This window comes from Teleopsis dalmanni, chromosome X (genome assembly GCF_002237135.1).
Source record: "Teleopsis dalmanni isolate 2A chromosome X, ASM223713v2, whole genome shotgun sequence".
Taxonomy (NCBI): domain Eukaryota; kingdom Metazoa; phylum Arthropoda; class Insecta; order Diptera; family Diopsidae; genus Teleopsis; species Teleopsis dalmanni.
In genome coordinates, this window is record NC_051848.1 from 56995473 (window position 1) to 57016629 (window position 21157).

Genomic DNA, 21157 nt, shown 5'->3' on the forward strand with positions numbered 1-21157 from the left:
ACTCTAAAAGCACCTTACATACAGACCAGAAAATAAATACTTGGGTTATTTAATATGTGAATTATAGATACACAATATGCGTTTCAAAATATTTTTGTATTATTTATTTAAAAAAAAAAAAATCAAATATGATACAGAAACTATTTTGAACTATAAAGTGATAAATAATGAAAAATTACAACCAGAAAAAACGCTATAAAACCTCATAACATGACCTCTTTAACCACTAATTAATAAGAAATATTTACCATATAAAGAGCTTTTATATAAATGAACACATTATAAATAAATGAACTCATTTAAAGCGAAAAATGTGAAATGCAACCCTTAAAACTGAATTTCCCACAAGGGAAATTACCAAAATTTGTAATATTTATCATATGTTTTAAATGTAAAACGTAAACAAACAACAGCTGATTAAAAATAAATATCCCACAAGGGAAATTACTAAAAGTTGACTTATGTGTCATATGTAAAATTCTAACAAATAAGAGCTGAGCTGTGCACAAAAGCACTAAGGGAGTAAGTATTTAATAAAATCTTTGTTTTTATTAATTGAATATGTAATTGATATATAAAATATATATTTATAGTTGATTTAATAAATCAATTATATATTTAATTCTTTTATGTGATTTGTTTAAACAAACAGAGGCAGTCTTAGAACTTTCAAAAAACTTTAAGTTGCTTATTAGTTACTTTAAGTACTTAGGACGTGTGTGAGTTAGGCTAAGTTAATGCTAAACCAAATGGGAGATTTTTTGGAATTTTTTGCACTGCACACTTTAAGCCATTTATCAACACGTTTCGACACATCACCATATTATCGGCACAACTTAGAATTTCCCTCATTTAGAACGCAACTCGCACACGTCCTTAGTAAGTTATTTAAGTACTTACTAAGTAAGCAGTGGAAACATGGTATTAGGTCGCTAATGAGAATAATTTACCATACAAAGAGCTTTCATATAAATTAACACATTATAAATAAATCAACTCATTTAAAGCATAAAATGTGGAATGCAACCCTTAAAACTGAATTTCCCACAAGCGAAATTACCAAAATTTGTTATAGTTATCATATGTTTTATATGTAAAACATAAACAAACAACAGCTGAGCTGTAAATAAAAACACTGAAAAAATAAGTATTTAATAAAATCTTTATTTTTTAATTGAATATGTAATAGATACATAAAATATATATAAATGACTTAATATATTAATTATATATTTAATTTTTTTGTGTTATTAAGTGAAGTTTATTTATTTCTAAAAAATAGTGAAGTACGTACTAGTATTTAATAGAGTTTTTGGTTTTTAAAAATTAAATATGCAATATATAGAAAAAATAATACTATTTGTTGTTTTTTAATAATTATTAATTTTCTTCGCTGCATGTCACTTTGCTCTCTATATTCACCTATTACTTTACTCACATTGTGAACAATTTCTCAAACATTATATATTAAATTATTAGCATTTTCTGCGTTTTCCATACTGAATTAATTAATTTCTGGTAACAAAACAAATTTAAATATCATCTGCTAACAATTGATATGTAAACAAAGAAATGCTCTACTATGACTTTCTGACACATGTATAAATCAAGTCATGCCGATGGAAACGACCAACTCTTGATTACATTAACATAAGTAGTTTTAGCTGGCAGTGGAAAAATAATATAATGCAAATTTAGAGCAACATTGGCTTTTGTGTAGTTTAATCAATATAGTTGAAATCACTTATAAAATCACTAATATAATCACATTTGGCTTGCCATATACTCACAGACAATATGCAACCTTTTACGGTGAGATAAAGTGTATTCTTTTGACATTAATGCTCCAATAGAACACGTGTCGCTTAAAATTGAATATGCAAAGCAAAAACGAGTTGTTACAGATCACAACGAGTTCAAACGAAATAAAATTTTCTTCTCTTAAAAATATCTGAAGAAAAATGTTCACCTAAAACATATGTTCTTCGACAACGGAAAATAATTTATCTGTAGAATCTGGGAAATATATATACGCTTATATTTTCTGAAATAATATAGCTGATTGCTTTAATATGTAATTATAAATGATTTACTAAAGATACATACTTCTCTGTAAGTATTGTTATAATATTTATTCTTTTATTTTATATTATCGCTTAAAACGACTATCGGTTATAAGCACCGGATTGAGCCGATCTTTCAATGTCGTATTAACCGGTATCGACCGGTTTCAACACCTAAAAATATTTGGAAATATAACAATATAATTTTACAGTAAAACTATGTAAATTTATATATATACATATATATTTAATACGATACTTTAATACTTTATTTAAATAATATAATGCATAGCTTTACTGTTAAATCAAATGTTATATTTCCAAATATTTTTAGGTGTTAATGAATGTTTCCAAACACTACTGACTATAAATATTGAACCATACTCGATATAACTATATACATGTAGTGTAATGTTTGAAAAAATTTGTTAGTTTAATAGTCCATATATAAATTTTAGATTGCAAGTGTCGGGTTTCGAAACTGTGATCGAAACCGGTTATTGCGACATTGTAAGAATCGGCTCAATCCGGTAATTATAACTGTAAAGCGAATTGTTATACAACATATTAATTAAAATTTCAACATATTTTAAACAATAAATTTTATCACTTTTTGCTCCAAGTAGTACGCTTACTATGAACAATTCTAACTTCGTTTTTTTGATGTCTTCATGGATGCCGATATCACTGCGGACTCCATTTAGAGATTTTCTTGAGATATATTCTCAATATTGCAGGAACAACTATATGATCAATAAAAAAAAATTTAATTATAAAAAAATGGTTTTAGATCCTAGAAATCTTTTTTTTTTAAGAGAAGAAATATATCAACACAATTGTAGAAAGCCACAACCGATTTCTTAGTGCACTAACTGTAGGTCTTCTAAACAACAACTTGTCTGCAAAATGGTTGGAGACGTTGTTGACTTAGTGTTTAAATATAATTTTAAATTAAGAAAATTACTATTTATTACTATTTATACACTATTTATAACTATTTACTTGGCGACAGAAAGGGCCTATTCGATTGCTAAATCTGGATTCAATCTAAATTTTCTTCTCGTTCTTAGTTTCAGTTTCCCCTAGTGGGGCATAGGTTGTGACCCTATTTCCGGCATCCTGTTTGCAAACCTTGCAAGGTACATGTAGAATAGTAGTAGAATATCACATCGATCATTTTAAACATTGTTTGGTGATGTTTCAGTGTAATAAAAATAATATTTTCATACGGTATGGGACAGTGGATGGTAGTCACCTAAGTTGACAGCAACCGACAAAATTCTCCTAAAGCGATATTAATTGCAAATATCAGCTAGTAAGAGTTTGGGACTCTGTACTAAGTAAGAGTTCTGTACTAAGTAAGAGTTAATATTTTTGAATAAGTGCGATATTTTAAATCAGGGCTGTCGAGACAAGATGTGATCGCGGCCCAATACAAACAATATTTTCTATGGCTAACATTGAAAAAATTTTATTTCTTCTTAATTTTTTTTTTGGAAATGAAAACAAAAGCTATTATTATGTATATTTGATATACTCGAGATACAACATTAAACCATGCAAAAGGTTAGCATGACACATTAAATTGTTTTTCTTGCCATATTATGAAAACGTTCTTTCTTACATTTTTATTGGACACTAATCGAAACGCATTGAATACATTCTTCTAGTTGTCGTTAACTGCAGCAGTTACTACTTCCTCTGCGAACTCTCCCCGGTACAAATGTTTTGTCTTTTCATCTTGGCTTTCAGACTGTTATATGTAACTATTGGGTGCTTCTTGAACCAGCTCTCTGTTTAAGCTCTTCTGGTTTAGTACCCGAATCACAAATAGGAAACTATAAGGTCGAAATTATTAAGTCCTTTATAGACTTAGGAATTATCATTAACGAATATTATCTGCTCCATGTCCGGCAAGGGGGATGGAATATCTGCAATAAAAATATTGACGCACTCAGGTGATCGATGTATGAGTATGCTCTTCTTGCTTAAGATTTTGAATATAATTTGCAGTAAGGAACGATATGCTAGCAATACACTGAAGTCATAGGATTCTTGCCACAGAAATGGTTATGGGGCCATGATGGTGAGAGAGCTTAAGTCTGTTGGACACCAAATTAAGATTAAAGAAATGAAACATTTGGGATCAAATTTACGATCAAGTTGTTATCTAAACAAAATACATTCTTCTTATAAAGCTCTTATCTGCACCTCTTATCTGTCTTTGAGAGACACATTTTCAGGCAGATATTTGATAAAATAAAGGAAAACGGTGACTGAAATTCATCAATTACATGACCAAGCAGATATCGTAACAGGCATTAAAATCTCTTGTGAACCGAAAAAGGTTGCACACCTCACACAGTATGAAAAACGCAATTCTAGGGAATTAAAAAGCAAACCCAAGCAAGATGGATAGACATTGCGATAATTAGTTGACAGCAGCAAATGAAAGAAACTATTGAATGCAACTTCTTGAGATCTTTAAAGCTGAATCGTGACTACTATAACCATGAAAAAAGGTAGATAAAACACAAGGATCGAATTCTCTTCAATTAGCTAAGAAAGCAGTTTTGATTCCACATTTCCCGTAATTGTGGGTAGAAAGTTGGGCGATCGGACCAACATCAATATTATAAATATCATCGAGTGTGTTAAAGAATGAAACTTCCAAAAACTTAGGCCTGGTTTTAGAAAATCCTATTTATAAACACAACAGGTATTCCGGTTTAATAATTATAAAATTTATGTAAATTGATATTAAATAGGGCACAATTGTGGTTAAGAATGATTTTTATTAGTTGTAAATATTTTATTGAATTAATATATAAGTATTAAATTTTATTTCGATCGATTCCACGAACGCCGATAGATATGAACTATATGAGATACGACAAGGCAGGTCAGGCTTGGCTCTATGCCGCCGTATAGTCCAGTATCCCGTTAGGACGATGAATACAGGTTAGGTTAGGTTAAACCGGCAATCAAAAGTAATCCTATTGGCCCATTGTGTTACCGTATAAAGGAAATACTTAGAAGTTTAAAACCATCATGAACCTTTGGCAAAGCTTAAACTGCTAATTAATGGTTTTCATCAAGAAAAAAGAAACAAAAAAAAAAACTATTGAAATAGACTTCTTAAGACGGATAAAGCTGAATCACGGTTATTATACCCACTAATAATTATGAAGAAGAAAATAATGAAAAAAAAACGTATTTGTTTTTGATTAAATTTATTCCAAATATATAAGTATAAAATACTAGAATCCAAAATTATTAAAAAAAAATATAAATGACCGAGAGATTAATAATTATTTTTTATTTGTCGTAGTATTGTTCAACAATTAAATTTTGGAGGCCGCTTGGTTAGCGGCAATTCATTAAAATTTTTTGCCTACATATCGATATGAATTTTTGGAAATCCAAAAATGAATTTTTTTTTTTGGATTAAGCGTCCGAAATAGATTCTTGAACTAAATATAAGAAATGTTTACATATTATCTTGCTTAGATTCCTTATAACACAGTTTTCGTCGATCTGAAGCATTTGAATTTTATCTAAGGCATTAAAATCACGTAATGCAAAAAAAGTGTCACACACCAGCGATCTGAGCATATTGTATATAGATGATAGGCAAATGATAAGAAAATCATTTGCATTCCCGGTGAGGTATTCACATAGAACGGGTATAACATGAGTATCAATGAGTTTTTCAACATCATAACTGTTAGCATAGACGGTGATATTTTTTATCACTTTGAGTGCAAAATATTTGGACTTGATACCGTTTTCATTAAATCTATATAGAATGGAAGGTATTAGACCATGCACCACCAGCTGATGAGAAAGCCCATTTTTTGCATCGGTTAAATGATACAGAATCATCAGTGAACGCCTACGTATTTTCTCATTTCCATAACGAAGTAAATTGTGAACATTATTTGGGGATATAAGCAATATTTCCGGATTTATTTGAACATACAAAATGACACTAGCTTCATCAACAAATTTTAAAGCCAGCTTTTTTATATCATCGTTCTTATGAACTATTAACTTACAAGCGGCACTTAAAATTCCAGCTGTATGTAGTGGCACAATTCTAGCCGGGTGCCTGATTAATTCCCGCAAACCTCTTATTATCAACTTTAACTGTGGAATATCAGCAACACCCAGCAATGCTTGGAATAAATGCAATGCATCCTTCGCGTATTCCATAGTTAATGCCACAGAACTTTTGAAAATGTAATACAGCATAATTGCAATCACATGATAATGCTTCCTATTTAAATAACTCCTTATAATAACCAGAAGATGCTTTAGTATATCTCGCTTAATAGTATAAAATAGGACCGTTTGACTCTTCAGTAATACCCTTTGCAAGGTAACAAAGAGCTTATCGAATACTATTAGTTCAATGCGAAAAATGTCTTCAAAATCGACGGAAGACACAGTTGTTAGTTTTAAGGAATTTGGTCCATTAACCCTTCTTGCGGCTATACTTATTAATGTCAATATACTTTCCACCTGAATAGAAACTTTTGGATGATCCAATGACTTAACTAATTTTGGCAATAAATTTTCCATTCCTGGCACGAACACTTTAATTTGACGTAAGATAGTACCAACTGTTTTAATAGCATCCGCTTTATGCTCTTCTACATCCATACATTGAAATGTCAAAAACAGAGTGCTAACCGATTCATCCAAATTCTGAATCTATAATATATAAAATAAATTAATATTGACTCTTCAAATTATGTTATTGAAAATAATGTTCCTTTGATTTCAAGTGATATACCTTTATGTCACTTCCTGTGGCATCATCCATTGTTGTTAGTGACAATAAAATATTATTGACCAAAGTTTCAGCAATAAAAGCATTAAATGTATATTTGCTTTAATCCTCTTCTATAATAACATTTCCTACGTTTATTAAATGTTCGGAATTTCGGCCGATTCTACGGAACAATAAGTCAACAGTAAAATAATTGAACGGAAAAAAATATGTACTGCTTAAATCATTTTCTAAAATAAATTTTTCTTTAACAACTGACAGTTTGATTTAAAATACGTCAAAGTTTTCTTAACTTAAAACAGGTCAAAAAAGTTTATTTCTCTTAACGTCATTCCCGTCAATTTATAACAAATAATAAAGGATTCTTCTATTTATTATGTTTTCGATTTGCAGAATTGAGCTGTAATTTGAAAGCCCTCTCAATATGTAAAAATCTTTGCTCATAAAATAATTTAATTGCATATAGTTCTCTTAACTTTTGACATCATTTTTCTATTAAAAAAGAATTATCTACCAAAAGACAAATAAATTATATGACTTTTTAGCCTAGTTAAAGCCTAGTGTGAGGTAGAGATAAGCCCCCCAGCCATTATAAAGTAAAAGTGCATAATAGCACTAACTCAAGAACAAGAGAATCTACCAAAATACCATGAAAATCTTATACATATTTACACTTTCAATTAGGAACCTCGCATTGTATATATACTATAAAAAAAATATATACATATATATATATAATATATATATATATATATATATATATATATATATATAAAATACTATAAAAATATTGTATATAGTTAGACTTTCAATCAGAATTTACATGGATTATGTATAGAAATTAGCACTTATATGTTTATACATATACGTATGTACATATTATGTATATATAGATACGTATATATATATTTATATGCATATATATGTATTCGTATTTATATTGTCAGCCATATATTTATATTTTTATATATATAAATGTAACATAGGTATTAATTTAATATAATATAAAAATGAAATGTATGTAGTTATATCACTATATATAATATATACATTAATATATAAATCACATTTCATAGTGATATAGTAATATATTATAATTGTATTATATAAAATCCGGGACATCAACATTAACAACATAAACTGAAAATCTTTCTATAGGTAACTTGTCATATAAACTATTAACTGTAAGTTGAAATAATCAATCTATCACATCTTTTATACATGCAAAAACTCTATTATATTTAGGTGAAAGTATCTGGACCGGTCACTGTAGAAGTTAGGAATTCAATCTAACTGTGCTTTGGGAGTATCAGGCATTAATGCACAAGCGAAAAAAACCTCTAGGAGGGTATTTCATGCATCATAAAGATTCAAGACTAGTTTTTCAAGTCTTTCATTAAAGAAATCGGATTTAGAGAAACACTCTAAACCGAGTAAAGGGCAGAATAGATCATTTAGGTCGCAGTGCGCAATTCCTTCTTTTAATAATAATAATAATAATAGGTGAAAGTAAAAGGCCTTTCTGTTATATATACAATGTAGCTAGTTCCCATTTGTCATTTTTCATATAATTGTTGTTATTTTAATAGTTCTCTTAACCGAATAGAATATTGGTCCCGTTAAAGTCGATTTTAATTTTTCTTATCAATTTTACATCATAAACACAGCATAATGATTTATAAAGTTGATTTTCTTTATAAACATAATATTTATAATTTTTATGTTATTTATAATATTAATTATTAATATTTATATTAATCCTATTATCATTGATAATAGAAGTAGTCTAATTGTATTATATAAATCACTTGCTTTCTATCAAAGAACTCCATCACATTGGCGTTGGTCGAAACCCATTTAGAGACACCTTGGGACAAGTGTCTGTCTAGTGTAAGACCGAAGCAAAACAAAGCTGTGCTGGACATATGAATGTATTCAATATCCCTTCTTAGGATAACACAAAATAATTTGTTTCATAGTAGTGCCATAGCTTCGCTACCTCTACGTCAAGATTACTGCACACAGTTCCACAATTGATTTCTTGCCACAATCTTATCAACCTAACGATATATAACACTAATGGCTTTATTATACAATAAGGAGAGCCACTGATTTTGTATTGCGATATATGATTGCATTGTGAAATACTAATAGAACTACTCTAACATAAAACCTATTTCAGTCGATTCTCTTTTTATTATTTACGGTATTATTTACGTTGAAACCTTGTTATATATACCAGTATATACCATTGGTATATATACCAACAATATACCAATAATATACCATTAGTATATATACCAGGTTATATGTATTACTTGGAAGGAGACGAAAGAAGTATGTAAATTATTTTATTTCATACCACAGATGGTATGAACAGATGTTAATAGATGTTAATATCATGCTGTCGCTGCTTTAAGTATTCTCGGGTACTGTATGTCTTTTCTGTTGAGCTTATAGGGTTTACAGGCTATTGATTTAAAATTATAGGTTATGTTCGATATACATTTTGCTTTATAATAAATATTTAGTAACTATTGTCATGCAATAATTTTTTTAAATTGTTAAAAACCATTTATTATAAAAAGCTTGATTAAATCGAACAAAAGTTAAATTATATATTATTATAAATTATATATCTCCTGGTAAAGAAAATAATGTATGCTCAGTAGGAAATTTCTAAAGTTGGTAGTATTGGTAGTTGGTAGTGTTCTAATAAACCTGTAAGCACTATTATCGATACATTGCATGTGTTTCGGCAGATTCCGTAAATGATACACGCGTTACTGAGCAAATTTTAATTAAAAGATCCTGATTCAAGATGGTAAATTCATAATTATTATTTAATTTTGCTTAAATTTATTCTAACATTTCTTAGAACACAACAGGATATTTGACCAAAGATGTTGTCGCTGACGCTTTGAATAAACTACATCAAACCGGTGGAAAAATGTCTATAGCGGCCGTACTACGAGAAGTTACAGAGAATCACACCGCTGTACCTCTGAATCCCACAACTCGACGGATGATTACATGGGTCTTAAGCGCAATGATGACCAACGGACAACTGAAATCAACGTCTGTTTATTATTTTGAATTTGGGAACCCAGAATTTGCGGAGGAAACAAAAAGTGACGATGAATAACAACAGCAGTTACTTTTAATATACAGTTTATCCAATTTATATTTTTGCAGTTTATATTGTTAGTATGAAATATGTTTAAAAAAATACTACGCAAAGTAAATGTAAAGGAAAGTTTTTTAAAAACTTAATAAAAATTTGATTGTGTGAAAATTGAGGATAATTTTAGTAAAAGAACAATGGTATAGACAGTACGGATTAGAGGATAAATCATCTAGATTTAGTAGATTTATCCTACTCCGCGAAAGAACAGTAGATTTATCCTACTGCTCTTCCGTAGAACACTACGGAAGAACACTGCAAAAACGCTACCAATAAAAATATTCTCCAGTATATTAACGCTAATCCGTCTCTGTCACAATCTACGTCACGGACACATCATGTCTTTATTATCCAATTACCTTATTACCTTATTGTAAAAAATTATTCCTTACGAATTTTCCTCTTACTATTCTTCTGTGATGGTACTTTGGAGTGAAATTTGTGAAAATAATGTTCAAAAATTAATAAGAAAGAGATTTTCTATATTTGACATATGCATTTTTTAAAAATTTTTCCTACGTAGAAGATAAGTAGGCTTGAGAGAATTTTTTTTTTTAAAAACATAATTGTCATTTCTTAGAATTTCATATCAATTTGCCTTTTGATGTATTACGTTGCAATATTTATCGTTCAATTTATTTTGCATTGAGTTATTTGCAAAATTTGTTGTTAATCATGGCAACTCCAAATAAGTCCGATTGCACTAAATTACCTTTAAAGGAGTCCGATGAACCTAGTTCTAGCGGTATTCCTCCAGCGCCAGTGTTGTTGGAAGAGGAACAGGAGCAGGAAGAAGTTGTAGTGCCTTGTAATGAGTCGAGCAGTGAAGAGGATGAGGAATACTTTGATTCCTCTCGCGAACCAAGTACCGATGATGAGACTGACTCTGACATTGAATCAAACAGTGGCTCAGATTCAGGTAAGTAGTCGTTAATATTAATTTTAGTTTTTGTTAAATTAAAAATATTGTTAAAAATAAAAAAAAATATGTTCAAAAGAATCCATACATATTGCCCAACCAACTAACTAAGCAAATTTTTGTGGTGGATGGTGATGGATTAAGTCCGAATTCCATGGTGTGCATGACAAAATCAATTACAAAACCAAAATATATATAATTAGTCAAGTAGGTAAGTTGCATAAATTTAATATTAAATTCATCTCAGAGCTTCAAATTTTAACAATTTCAGAGTGAGTATGCAGACGGATTAAACCAATGCAGCTAGAAACAGTCCATAAACAAATTTGTACAAATTTTATTTCAATTGTACTATTTTGTTAAATTTGAAGTAAAGGCAACGTAATACATAAAAAAAAATAGTTTCACTATAAGTTTGATTTATACAAACACAAAATCATATCTACAAAATCATAACATGACATTACTTGCGTTATTTCTTAGTGCTTGTCAATGAACATTGCTGTTCGCAAGTTACATATCACAGCTTTGCTGCCTATGCATACTGATAATAATGTTTTATATGCATAGTGTGAATATAAGTAAAGATACGACACTGAAAGAAACAATAAGAAAATACACTGTAAAACCAGTGTTTCAAACAAACTTCTAGTGTTATGTTGAGACTAGTTGAGTCAGTGCACTTAAACACTTTTACTCTCTATTAACTGCCAGGTCTCTTCATAACCTCTCTCTATGCCTTGACTGATTATTGTTTATCACTTCAACAGAGTAAGCAATAACTGACCTCAGATCTGCATACCTCCCCGAAGAGCCTGTAACCATTCTGAGATTTGATAACGCGGTATTGGTAAGCCTGTTAGTTTTCGTAAATAAATATACCCAAACCTGATTAGTTGGAGTAATTATTTTATTATATGTTTGGATATGTTTATATGGATATGTTTTATCATGAAGACAAATACTTGTTTGGGGAGCTACAGTAATTACTAATCTTTTATCTGCTATCTCTTACTTACATATTGATATAGTTCAATGAGTATGAGGAGGATTTGCAGTTGATAATGCCACATTAACTCAATTTTTTATCCTTTATGTATTTTTTGAACGGGTTCATCATGATACCTTAAAAAGTATTCTCAGAGCCTGGTTTTGTGCAAATTCTACTTGGCGAATAGTAGTGTTTGAGGCCTTGCTGAACGCACTGTATTGGAACAATAAGACGATCATCGAAAAATGGACTAAATAAAGTGAATAAATATGCTATAAACACACTCCCATGCTTATATCTTTGACACTGATCAATCAATCGGATTTGAACGACTAAACAATTATTGTGTTTTGTTTAATTGCAACCCTGAGAGTCCGTAATAACTTTTTTACTAATGCATATATATAAATCCGCCATATGCTCTTATTAAGAGTGGTAATACTAACCAGAGAATAAATATAATTTATATCTATTATAAAGATATTGTATGAAGAATATTTTTAAACTCATTCAGTTATAACTAAAATCATAATTTCTTTTTAATTTATTTAATCTATAGCATTGAAAAATTTTACTCCATCTAATATTTAAGTAAAAACAAATATTATGGAACCGAAATGGTTGTGACCCAATGAGAAAGATATACCGGCGAATAACTTTTTCCATTTATTAATTTTAAATTTATTCGTTTGAATTAGTTAAGTAAATATTAACCATTCTTAAACCTGTAAAAAGAGTTAAAGACTCAATAAATATTTGCACTAGTAATGGTTAAAAAAAATATTTAAGCACTTTTTTTAGAAGATAGATCTGCTAAGTTGATTGTAATAATGTTCAAGTAAACAGATTAATAAAGAATAACAGTTTGCTTTGGCTTTGTCGAAGCTTTAGCACCCTTCACACAAACAATTAAATTGTAAAAAATTTATTTAGTAAATTTAAACTCATATCAATGATATCAACTCCTAACCACGTCAATTGAATATATCATATTGGGATATATTGAATTGATATTTATTCGCTTTAATGATAAAATTCTTCAATGCCATTGATGTGAAAAATAGGTCTTTCAAATATTGAAGACCTTTTTAAAACTATTCCTACATATACCTACCTATATGTAAGACTATTGGACTCACCTTTAACTGCTTATATACTATTTTCTTACCGTTTTTATCATATACATAGATACATAATATTTGCCAACATAAATATATTTTTGCAAAGCCATTTAAATAACGTGTTATAAACAATAATTATATCACTTCTTAGTATATCAGATATTAACATAACTAGAAGAAACAATGTTCCATATTAAATCTATTGTGCTATTGCTTGAGACAGTCTACTAAGCTGTACTAAATTACAACCATTGTTGAACAATATTACTCAGCTCAAGACTTAAGTCCATATAGCCTAAGCGTACCGAGAAATAAAGTTAGAGAGCACTTATTTACTGCTATGATAAATCAAGAATTATAAGCCATCAAGTGAGTAAACATCACACTTGAATCGAAGATTGTTAGAATCCATATCTAATATAGATATGGATTCTAACAATTATTATAGTATATATAATACATTATATTACGCTATAAACAAATTAATGACATATTTCTCATAAAATAATAGAACTATTCTCATAGTTAGTTATTGACGTTCAAGAACTTTTTGGATTTATATGGACTTATGAACCTTACATATGTATAATATGTGAAAAGTATCTAGAGTTCTTAAATAAAATAATAAAAAACAATCAATGAATTTAAATGCAAGTGGAACAGAAGTTACTATGCCAGCGTATGACCTAGGCATCCATGCATTTCAACTCCTTCAGTAAATATTTTTTTACCGCCCCAATTGATTTAAAACAAAGTAGTCATTTTAATTTCGGGAACAGAAAAAAAGTCAGCGGGTTGGTGTAATCCACTAAGATCTATAAAGCAGATAACATGAAAGGAGTCACAAGTGAAATACATGAGCTAGAATAGCGATAGGTAATGATTGATTAAGGGTAGAGAGTAAAAGTGGATTGGTGATGGGTGGAGTTTTCGGTTCTAAGAGCGGCCTAGTATATGTCTCAAGGCTACTTTTCCACCACCACGACAAAGTGTCATTTACCACCCTCCCAAAGGGATTTTACAAGTAAGTACATATGACAAATACAATATGACATTTGTAGGATTGCAGAATATTTATAGATATATTTACAAAAGTGACTCCTTTTAACACTATAAGTTAGAGATCAAACCTATCATGGTAATGCTCAATGCATGATAAAACTACACTTCTTCGTTAGAATAACTGACTACTCTCACTGTAGTCTAATTGTGTGGAATACAGTACCAAAAAACTGCAACTCAACCATGTGTACTACTTCAGAATGCATCAACTTTCGACACTTCTAGCTAATGTAGTCAGCTACTAAGTAATAGTACGAAGTAATTGATAATTGGGCATAACATAGTCCTACCAATTTTGACAAGTGACATGACTGACTGGATGGACCCTAGCACAAGTGAAACGGTGGTGTCTTGGTCTATGCTTGTACTACACCATTCATTTGGAATTGGACTAGTTGGGCGAGAAGCTATACAAAACATTTTTCAGGTCGCAGTGCATGTACAGTCTATTCATAATAATAAAAAAACAGGCAACTCATTTTTGAAATATTTTTTAAGCGCACTTTTTAAATTATAAATTCCCAATAGTTTTTACAGATAATGTATAGCATATAGCCTGTGAGTGTATTGAATTAAAGAAACGCTTATAACAATTACAATATAGCAAAAGGAAATTAACTTAATTAAAAAACACTATTATTAAATTCTTTTGGTTATTTATTGTAGACAACAAATTTTATTAAATTTAAAATTCTTGGATTTTCGTGTTAGAAAACATGCATTAAATTTTTAAAATAATTTATATTTAAAAAATGGCAAGTAAGTTTACAATGACCAGTATTCTTAATATTAATCTGAATAACATGAGTATTGCGTGTAGAAAAGATGTAGTATCTCAACGTTATGCTTGTATAATCAATATATTGTAAAGTCAAAATCTCATATGATATGCGCCATTTATGTTAATAATCATTAATCTTTAATAGCTACTAAGTAAAAATCTTAACACTAAATTCTAAACTATTTAAATTTTTAGTCTGCAAATTTATAGTGGTTGTTTTTTATCAGATTCAAGTACTAAAAGGTGGACAACAATCAGGAGCCACTTCTGCGAAGAGAAAAAAATTAACATAAAGCAAAAAATTAATTAAATTTATAGTTAAATTAAGTAAGCTTACTATCGGTGTGTTCCCAGCCAACAATAGCTCCTAAACGTTTATTTTCAGTCTTTAGCCATTCATAGAGTGGTGCAAAGTATTCTAGTAAAGCAGCTGGATTCATCTCATCATCACCAGTAAATTCTTCGAGTACAGGTTTCCAATGCTTTGAATTGCCAACGGTCAGAAATTTACTATAAAAAATTAGAAATAAGTTTATTTATTTAATAATAAGAAAAATTGTGCAACTCATATTTTACATTACCTAAACGCTCTGCCTGCCGCTTTGTTGTTAAAGAAGTCGCAATTGTCCAAAGGACGGTTAATATCGTTAGGTACATACTGTTTGGATAAGGTGCACAATGCTTTATAAAATTGAAATTGAAAGATATGCGCTGCAAAGTAACGCAAATACTCAACATCCGCGTCAATATGGTATTTTGCTGGAGGATCAAAGTCACGATCAGTACGCACTACTGGTGGTTCAACGCCAGTAAACATAGAACGCATACGCCAGAAAGCGCAATTCCAAGTTGATTCATCAATTTCATCACGAAATACAGAATAACGATATTTATCTAAGGTATATGCGAAAGGCAGGAAAACAACTTTTTTCAATGCCTGCGATTTGGAAAAAGGAAAAACATTTTTTTTTTAATTTATAAAATCTTCACAAAACTAATTTATATATAATTACCGTTTTGAATAATTCATTTATGCGTCTTTTCGCATCCAATTGACCTGTTGGCGACAGTCCAATTGTCTTCAAATGTTTAGGTGTTGATACTGACAATGCAATCACATCACCAACGGCTTCATGAAAACCGGGATTAGCTGAAGATCTATAGGCTACTGGCTGGTTTTCATATTGCAAATAATATTGTATGTGTCCCAACTCATGATGCACCACATACAAATAGTGTGTATCGACTTCTGTGCACATTTTGATACGTACATCGCTATCTTGTAGCATATCCCAAGCTGATGCATGACAAACAATTGGTCTATCGGTGGGACGCTTCAAAACACTCAAATTCCAAAAACTTTCAGGTAATGGACGCATATTAAGTGACTTAAAGAATTCATCACCTAATTGAAACATTTTTTCTACTGTATAATTTTGCTTTTCCATTTCAGATGTAACATCTAAAAATGGCACCTCCGGGTAGGGTGTATACAATTCCATTGCCTCATCCCAATTTTGAGCCCACATGTTTCCCAGTAAATGCATAGGAATATTTCCATTATCGGGCACCGTTACATTGCCATAATGTTCATTCAAACGATGACGTACATACGCGTGAATTGCACGGTATAATGGTAATATTGCTTTATAGGCAGCATCCAAATTTTCCTCGAATTCATTATCTTCGTAAAAATGTAGCCAATAGTCAGCATAGGACATAAAATCTATTAAAGTAAATAAAAATAAGCATAGGTGTTTAAAATTTTTTTAATATAAAATAAAATTCTAACATGAGGTCGTCATGAAAAGATACATTACAAAATATTGTTAATCACATCTGGGAGGCATTCGTCAACCACGATGACCAAGTGCCGTTCATCACCTCCCAAAGAAATTTTACAAACAGAGCCCAGCGAATTCCAAAATTCCAACAATAACACAACCTAATTATATCAAAATCGGTCTTCAATATCACAAAAGAACTTGCAATATCAACACAAAAACGGGGTTAGATTAGCTTAACGCGATTGCGAGAATGTAATCCAAAGCACTTAAATCACGGGAAAATCATTTACGATACCACTTGATCTCTGCTTTGAGAGATTTTTTCTATCAAAACCAGATAAACAGGAGATCCATTGTGGTAACACTTAACCGGTATTAATTGCTATTAAAACGAAGAAAATACTTACAGATAACAAAGAGATTTATTGTGATAACACTTAATATCTAATATTTTCTGTCAAACTGTAAACTAAGTGTGGATAATCAGAAAATACCGACAATTTTCAATTCAATTCAATTCCAGGAACGGTCGGGTTTACGTCCTGGTGTCACATATCTATTTGAACTACAAAATCCAGCTCCCCTTCCTTACCACGACTATAGGTTATAATAACCGCTGAGATAATAATAATAAGACTAATAAGTAATAATGATAATAAGAACAACTATTGTGTTAGAACTTTAAGTTTGTAAACAGAAGTAAATAAATGTTGAATAGATCTGAAAATAATAATAACTAAGATTACAAATGGACTAAAAACACCTATAACGTCTATTGCCAATTAAATCCTCATAATCTGCTCTTATCAGATTAAACACTTTTGTAGAAATTCTAACTTTGTGTATAGTATTCCAATTAGATGAAGACGTTGGAATACGAGCTATTAAAGCTCTTTAAAAAATCTATGAGTGATAAGTATATTGATCATAAAATTTTGATTATTGTTATAGGGTTTCTAATATGATTTGTGAGCCATTCAACCAGGTGATGTCATAACATAAAATCCGAAAATTTTTGGTGGTTTTTGCATATTAGAATTGCAAAGACAATAAAGCTTACACCTTTGTATGTATTCAAAAGTGTTTTTGTACCTTAAGCTATATGATATAGGCAGTAGAAGCTGACAACGCAAGTTAGAACTCTTACAAATTCGAATTGTCCAGAAATTAGAATCAAAAAATTTCATTTTGGCTCTAATTATTGAGCAAGTTCGCCTTTCTGTTTTTTTTTTTCAAGCTTTATATAAAATAGTTAGTTGATAAATGTTATTGTTCATACTTTGTTTCAAAAAACTAAAAGGGGGAATTCCCAAAATGCGCACTTTAATGAAACTCATTCAAAAATGCAAGTTCAAAACGGATCTGAATATGAGTTTAATACCGATAATGATACTTCAAATAACATTGAAGTTGACCTTCCCAATCCCACACCACACCACACCCACACCACATCCCACACAAAATGTGTCTCATTTTGAAGCGATTGAAAGCGTTAATAACTTAATAAATCGATGCAAAAAGAATGACTCGCTACCTACGGACCACATGACCAATCTTTTAACCAATCTTTTAACTCTTCATAACGATAACATTGTACTTAAGTTGACTAATGTTATAACAACTATAAACGTCCAATCTGTGCAGTACTTTGTATTGAACCGCGATCGCATCTAGTCTGGACAAGCCTGTTTTATACAATTATACTTAAGAAGGATTAATTTCAATTGTAAAATAAAGTTTTTATGCAGAATTTTAATTTTTTTTGATAATTTTTTATAGAAATAAAAAAAAATCAGAAATTAAAACTTTTCGGAAATTCGAACTACCCGAAAACTCAAGTGGTTCTAATTTGTGAGCTTCTACTGTATTGCTATCTGGATGAAATTCAAACTGCTAAATTTTGAGAAAACATTTTATGTATTGGTGCTATTTAGAAAACTTAGTACTTAACAATTAGAAACTATGTAACTTAGCAATTTCAACATTCATTATTGATATTCAAGCCTGCAGTCATTGAGGTAACTGGACGGTGATAAACCGTCATGGCTCCATAACCGCTTTAATGGTTATAGAGACACATGCTTTCAGGACACAATGGTAACTAAACACTGGACATTTTTAAGCAATTTCTATATACATATATAAAATATACAAAGCATTGGAGAGAGTTAAATACTTAACATTACATTAAACAGATATTTTTTTTACTTACTATTTAAATGTGCAGCCTTCGAGCTTAACTGAACGTATTTGGTAAAGTTTTTACGCATTGGTGTGCCAGCTTTGTCATACCATTCTTTCCAATAATGTTTCAATTCTTCTGGATCGCGACTGTTTGATAAACGTTCTTGTATGTGTGGTTCCAATGTTAGTGAACAATCACTTTTGTTGAAAAACGAACAAACAGTTGTGGTTGCATAATTACTCTGCATTGCGGTTATTGCATTCTTCAGTTCTTTATAATCTTTTTCACTTAGTGCGTCGAAACCGACATTAGAGAGGATACGCGCCTGCCGCAGTAGATCTTCATCATCAATTTTATCAAGATATTTTTGAAGTTCTGGTGCGAGCTCCTTATTAAGTACAGCATTTGCAGTAGCTACATTTATCATAGTCTGACGATTCGCTTCAGTAACATTAATATTATAATTATATGCAGCTATGAAATCCTGACGACGACGCTGTCTTAGTAATTCACTTTCACGTTCAATAAAAACGCGCGCCTCAAAGTCAAGTGCACTGCAAGTATCCTCGCAACCAGATGGCATTGACTGTTGGAAGCAAGAATATACACATATAATACATTAAATATTTATGTGAAATTGTTTATTTAGTGTTATAAAATAATAACTCACCTTTACTGTAGCGAAAATGGCAACAATTGCCAGTAATAGCAGCAAAGACCGCATCATAACAATGCCGTTGTTCAATAAATCCGTGGTATGAATTCGCACAAGAATATAAAAGCCAAACTGCGTTCCAATTCCTAGTATTTAACTCTAAAAATAAAATAAATTATATTTGAGAAACGTTATACGTTATCAGTTTGCTTAAAACATTTATAAAACATTAAGTTCAAAGAGGTTATCACACTTTTTTGTTTTTTTCTGTACCATTCAATTTTTTTCTATGCAATATTTTGCAAAATGCATACGTTCATGTGTTTTGTTCATGTAAACTTAATGCACTTTAAATTTGAAACATTTTTATTGTGTAGAAAATTTATTTATAGCCGAAATGAAATTTTCAAAATGTACAATAAAACTTTATTATTATTTTTAGAAAATTTGTTTGTATCTGATTTTCTGTTTTTGTATTTCTATTCGCCGGTTTTGACAGTTCTATAAGCAACATGTTGCTATTACAAATATGTCGATAATACAGATTTTATTGGAAAACTTTATATAAACATGTTGTTAAGGGGTTTGAATGAAGAAAAAAACTTGAGTTTATTTAAAATAATAATTATAATTTTTTAAAATTTATATTTTTTTTTATGTTTTTAATTAGTGAAAAGATTTATTACAATTATTGACTATTATTTAAGTTTATAAAGTTTTGTGAAACATTTGAAATGCGTTCAGAAGTGTGCACACAACTGCTTTTGTTGCCAAACAATTTAATAAACATAAAAGAACTTTTTAATTTCTATTTAAAATTTTATTTTCATTTTTTTAAAACAATTTAATTATTTTAAAACATAATATACTGCTAAAACCGTTAAGCAGTACAACAAAATATTCAAAATCTTAACTTTGAAATTTTGTGTAAGTACTTTAGAAACATAGCACAGCAATTACACAAAATGAAAGTTCATGTTGCATTGACGCAATAAACATTTTTTCAATTGCAACAAAAAATAACAGACCGCAATAATTATTCTATTACAATCCTCAGGTCTCACCTTAAATTAGACTGTTTATTGTTTATTGTTTATTGCTTATTATTTATTTTTTTATTTAATTAAATTAAAATGTACACTTTAATAAAATAACTTAAACCGAAACAATTTTAATTAGCACTAAATAAAATTCATTAATTGGCTGACATTATATATATAAAGCATCCAATAGACTTTTATAAACAATAGACATATATAGCGAAATATGAATTAAATACAATTGAGTCTCTGTTATTATCGGACTTGTACCGCTGTCTGTGCTCTAGTAAGTCATAGCAAGCGTAGACTCGTAGTGATAAGCCCCGCCGTCACAAAATATTATCTTCGACATGTCGTAACTTATGCAAATTAATTATTAATTCACGTCCAACTGAATTTTTTCTCGTTGTTTTAACGTGCGTTTTCTTGTAATTGTTGTATACGGAAATAAAAATAAGAAGATTAAGGAAAACCTACAAAAATTGTATATGAAGACCCACAGTTAGACTTACTTATGTCTATTGTGCACCTGCGTTCCCCATCTATTGGTTGGAAAATATTGGTTATAGAAGAA

At 30.0% G+C, this 21157-nt stretch overlaps 2 protein-coding genes across 3 annotated transcripts; both read right to left on the minus strand.

Annotated features, from left to right (window-relative positions):
* Positions 1 to 5371: 5371 nt before the first annotated feature.
* On the minus strand, positions 5372 to 7061 carry LOC119661825. Its single transcript, XM_038071325.1, has 2 exons — positions 6862 to 7061; positions 5372 to 6779 (listed from the first exon to the last, which is right to left on the minus strand). The coding sequence occupies exons 1-2, from the start codon at positions 6889 to 6891 to the stop codon at positions 5511 to 5513; spliced, it is 1299 nt and encodes a 432-aa protein (XP_037927253.1). The 5' UTR covers positions 6892 to 7061; the 3' UTR covers positions 5372 to 5510.
* Positions 7062 to 14856: 7795 nt separating this feature from the next.
* LOC119661821 (angiotensin-converting enzyme-related protein) lies at positions 14857 to 20627 on the minus strand. Of its 2 annotated transcripts, none has more exons than XM_038071321.1 (7): positions 20608 to 20627; positions 19559 to 19702; positions 18916 to 19474; positions 15930 to 16642; positions 15498 to 15853; positions 15254 to 15426; positions 14857 to 15183 (listed from the first exon to the last, which is right to left on the minus strand). In XM_038071321.1, exons 2-7 carry the CDS (start codon positions 19613 to 19615, stop codon positions 15146 to 15148), a joined length of 1896 nt encoding a protein of 631 aa, XP_037927249.1. In that variant the 5' UTR covers positions 19616 to 19702; positions 20608 to 20627; the 3' UTR covers positions 14857 to 15145. The 2 variants fall into 2 exon arrangements, with proteins under 2 accessions (XP_037927249.1, XP_037927248.1); XM_038071320.1 differs by lacking the exon at positions 20608 to 20627 and adding an exon at positions 19817 to 20002.
* Between the last annotated feature and the right edge of the window lie 530 nt (positions 20628 to 21157).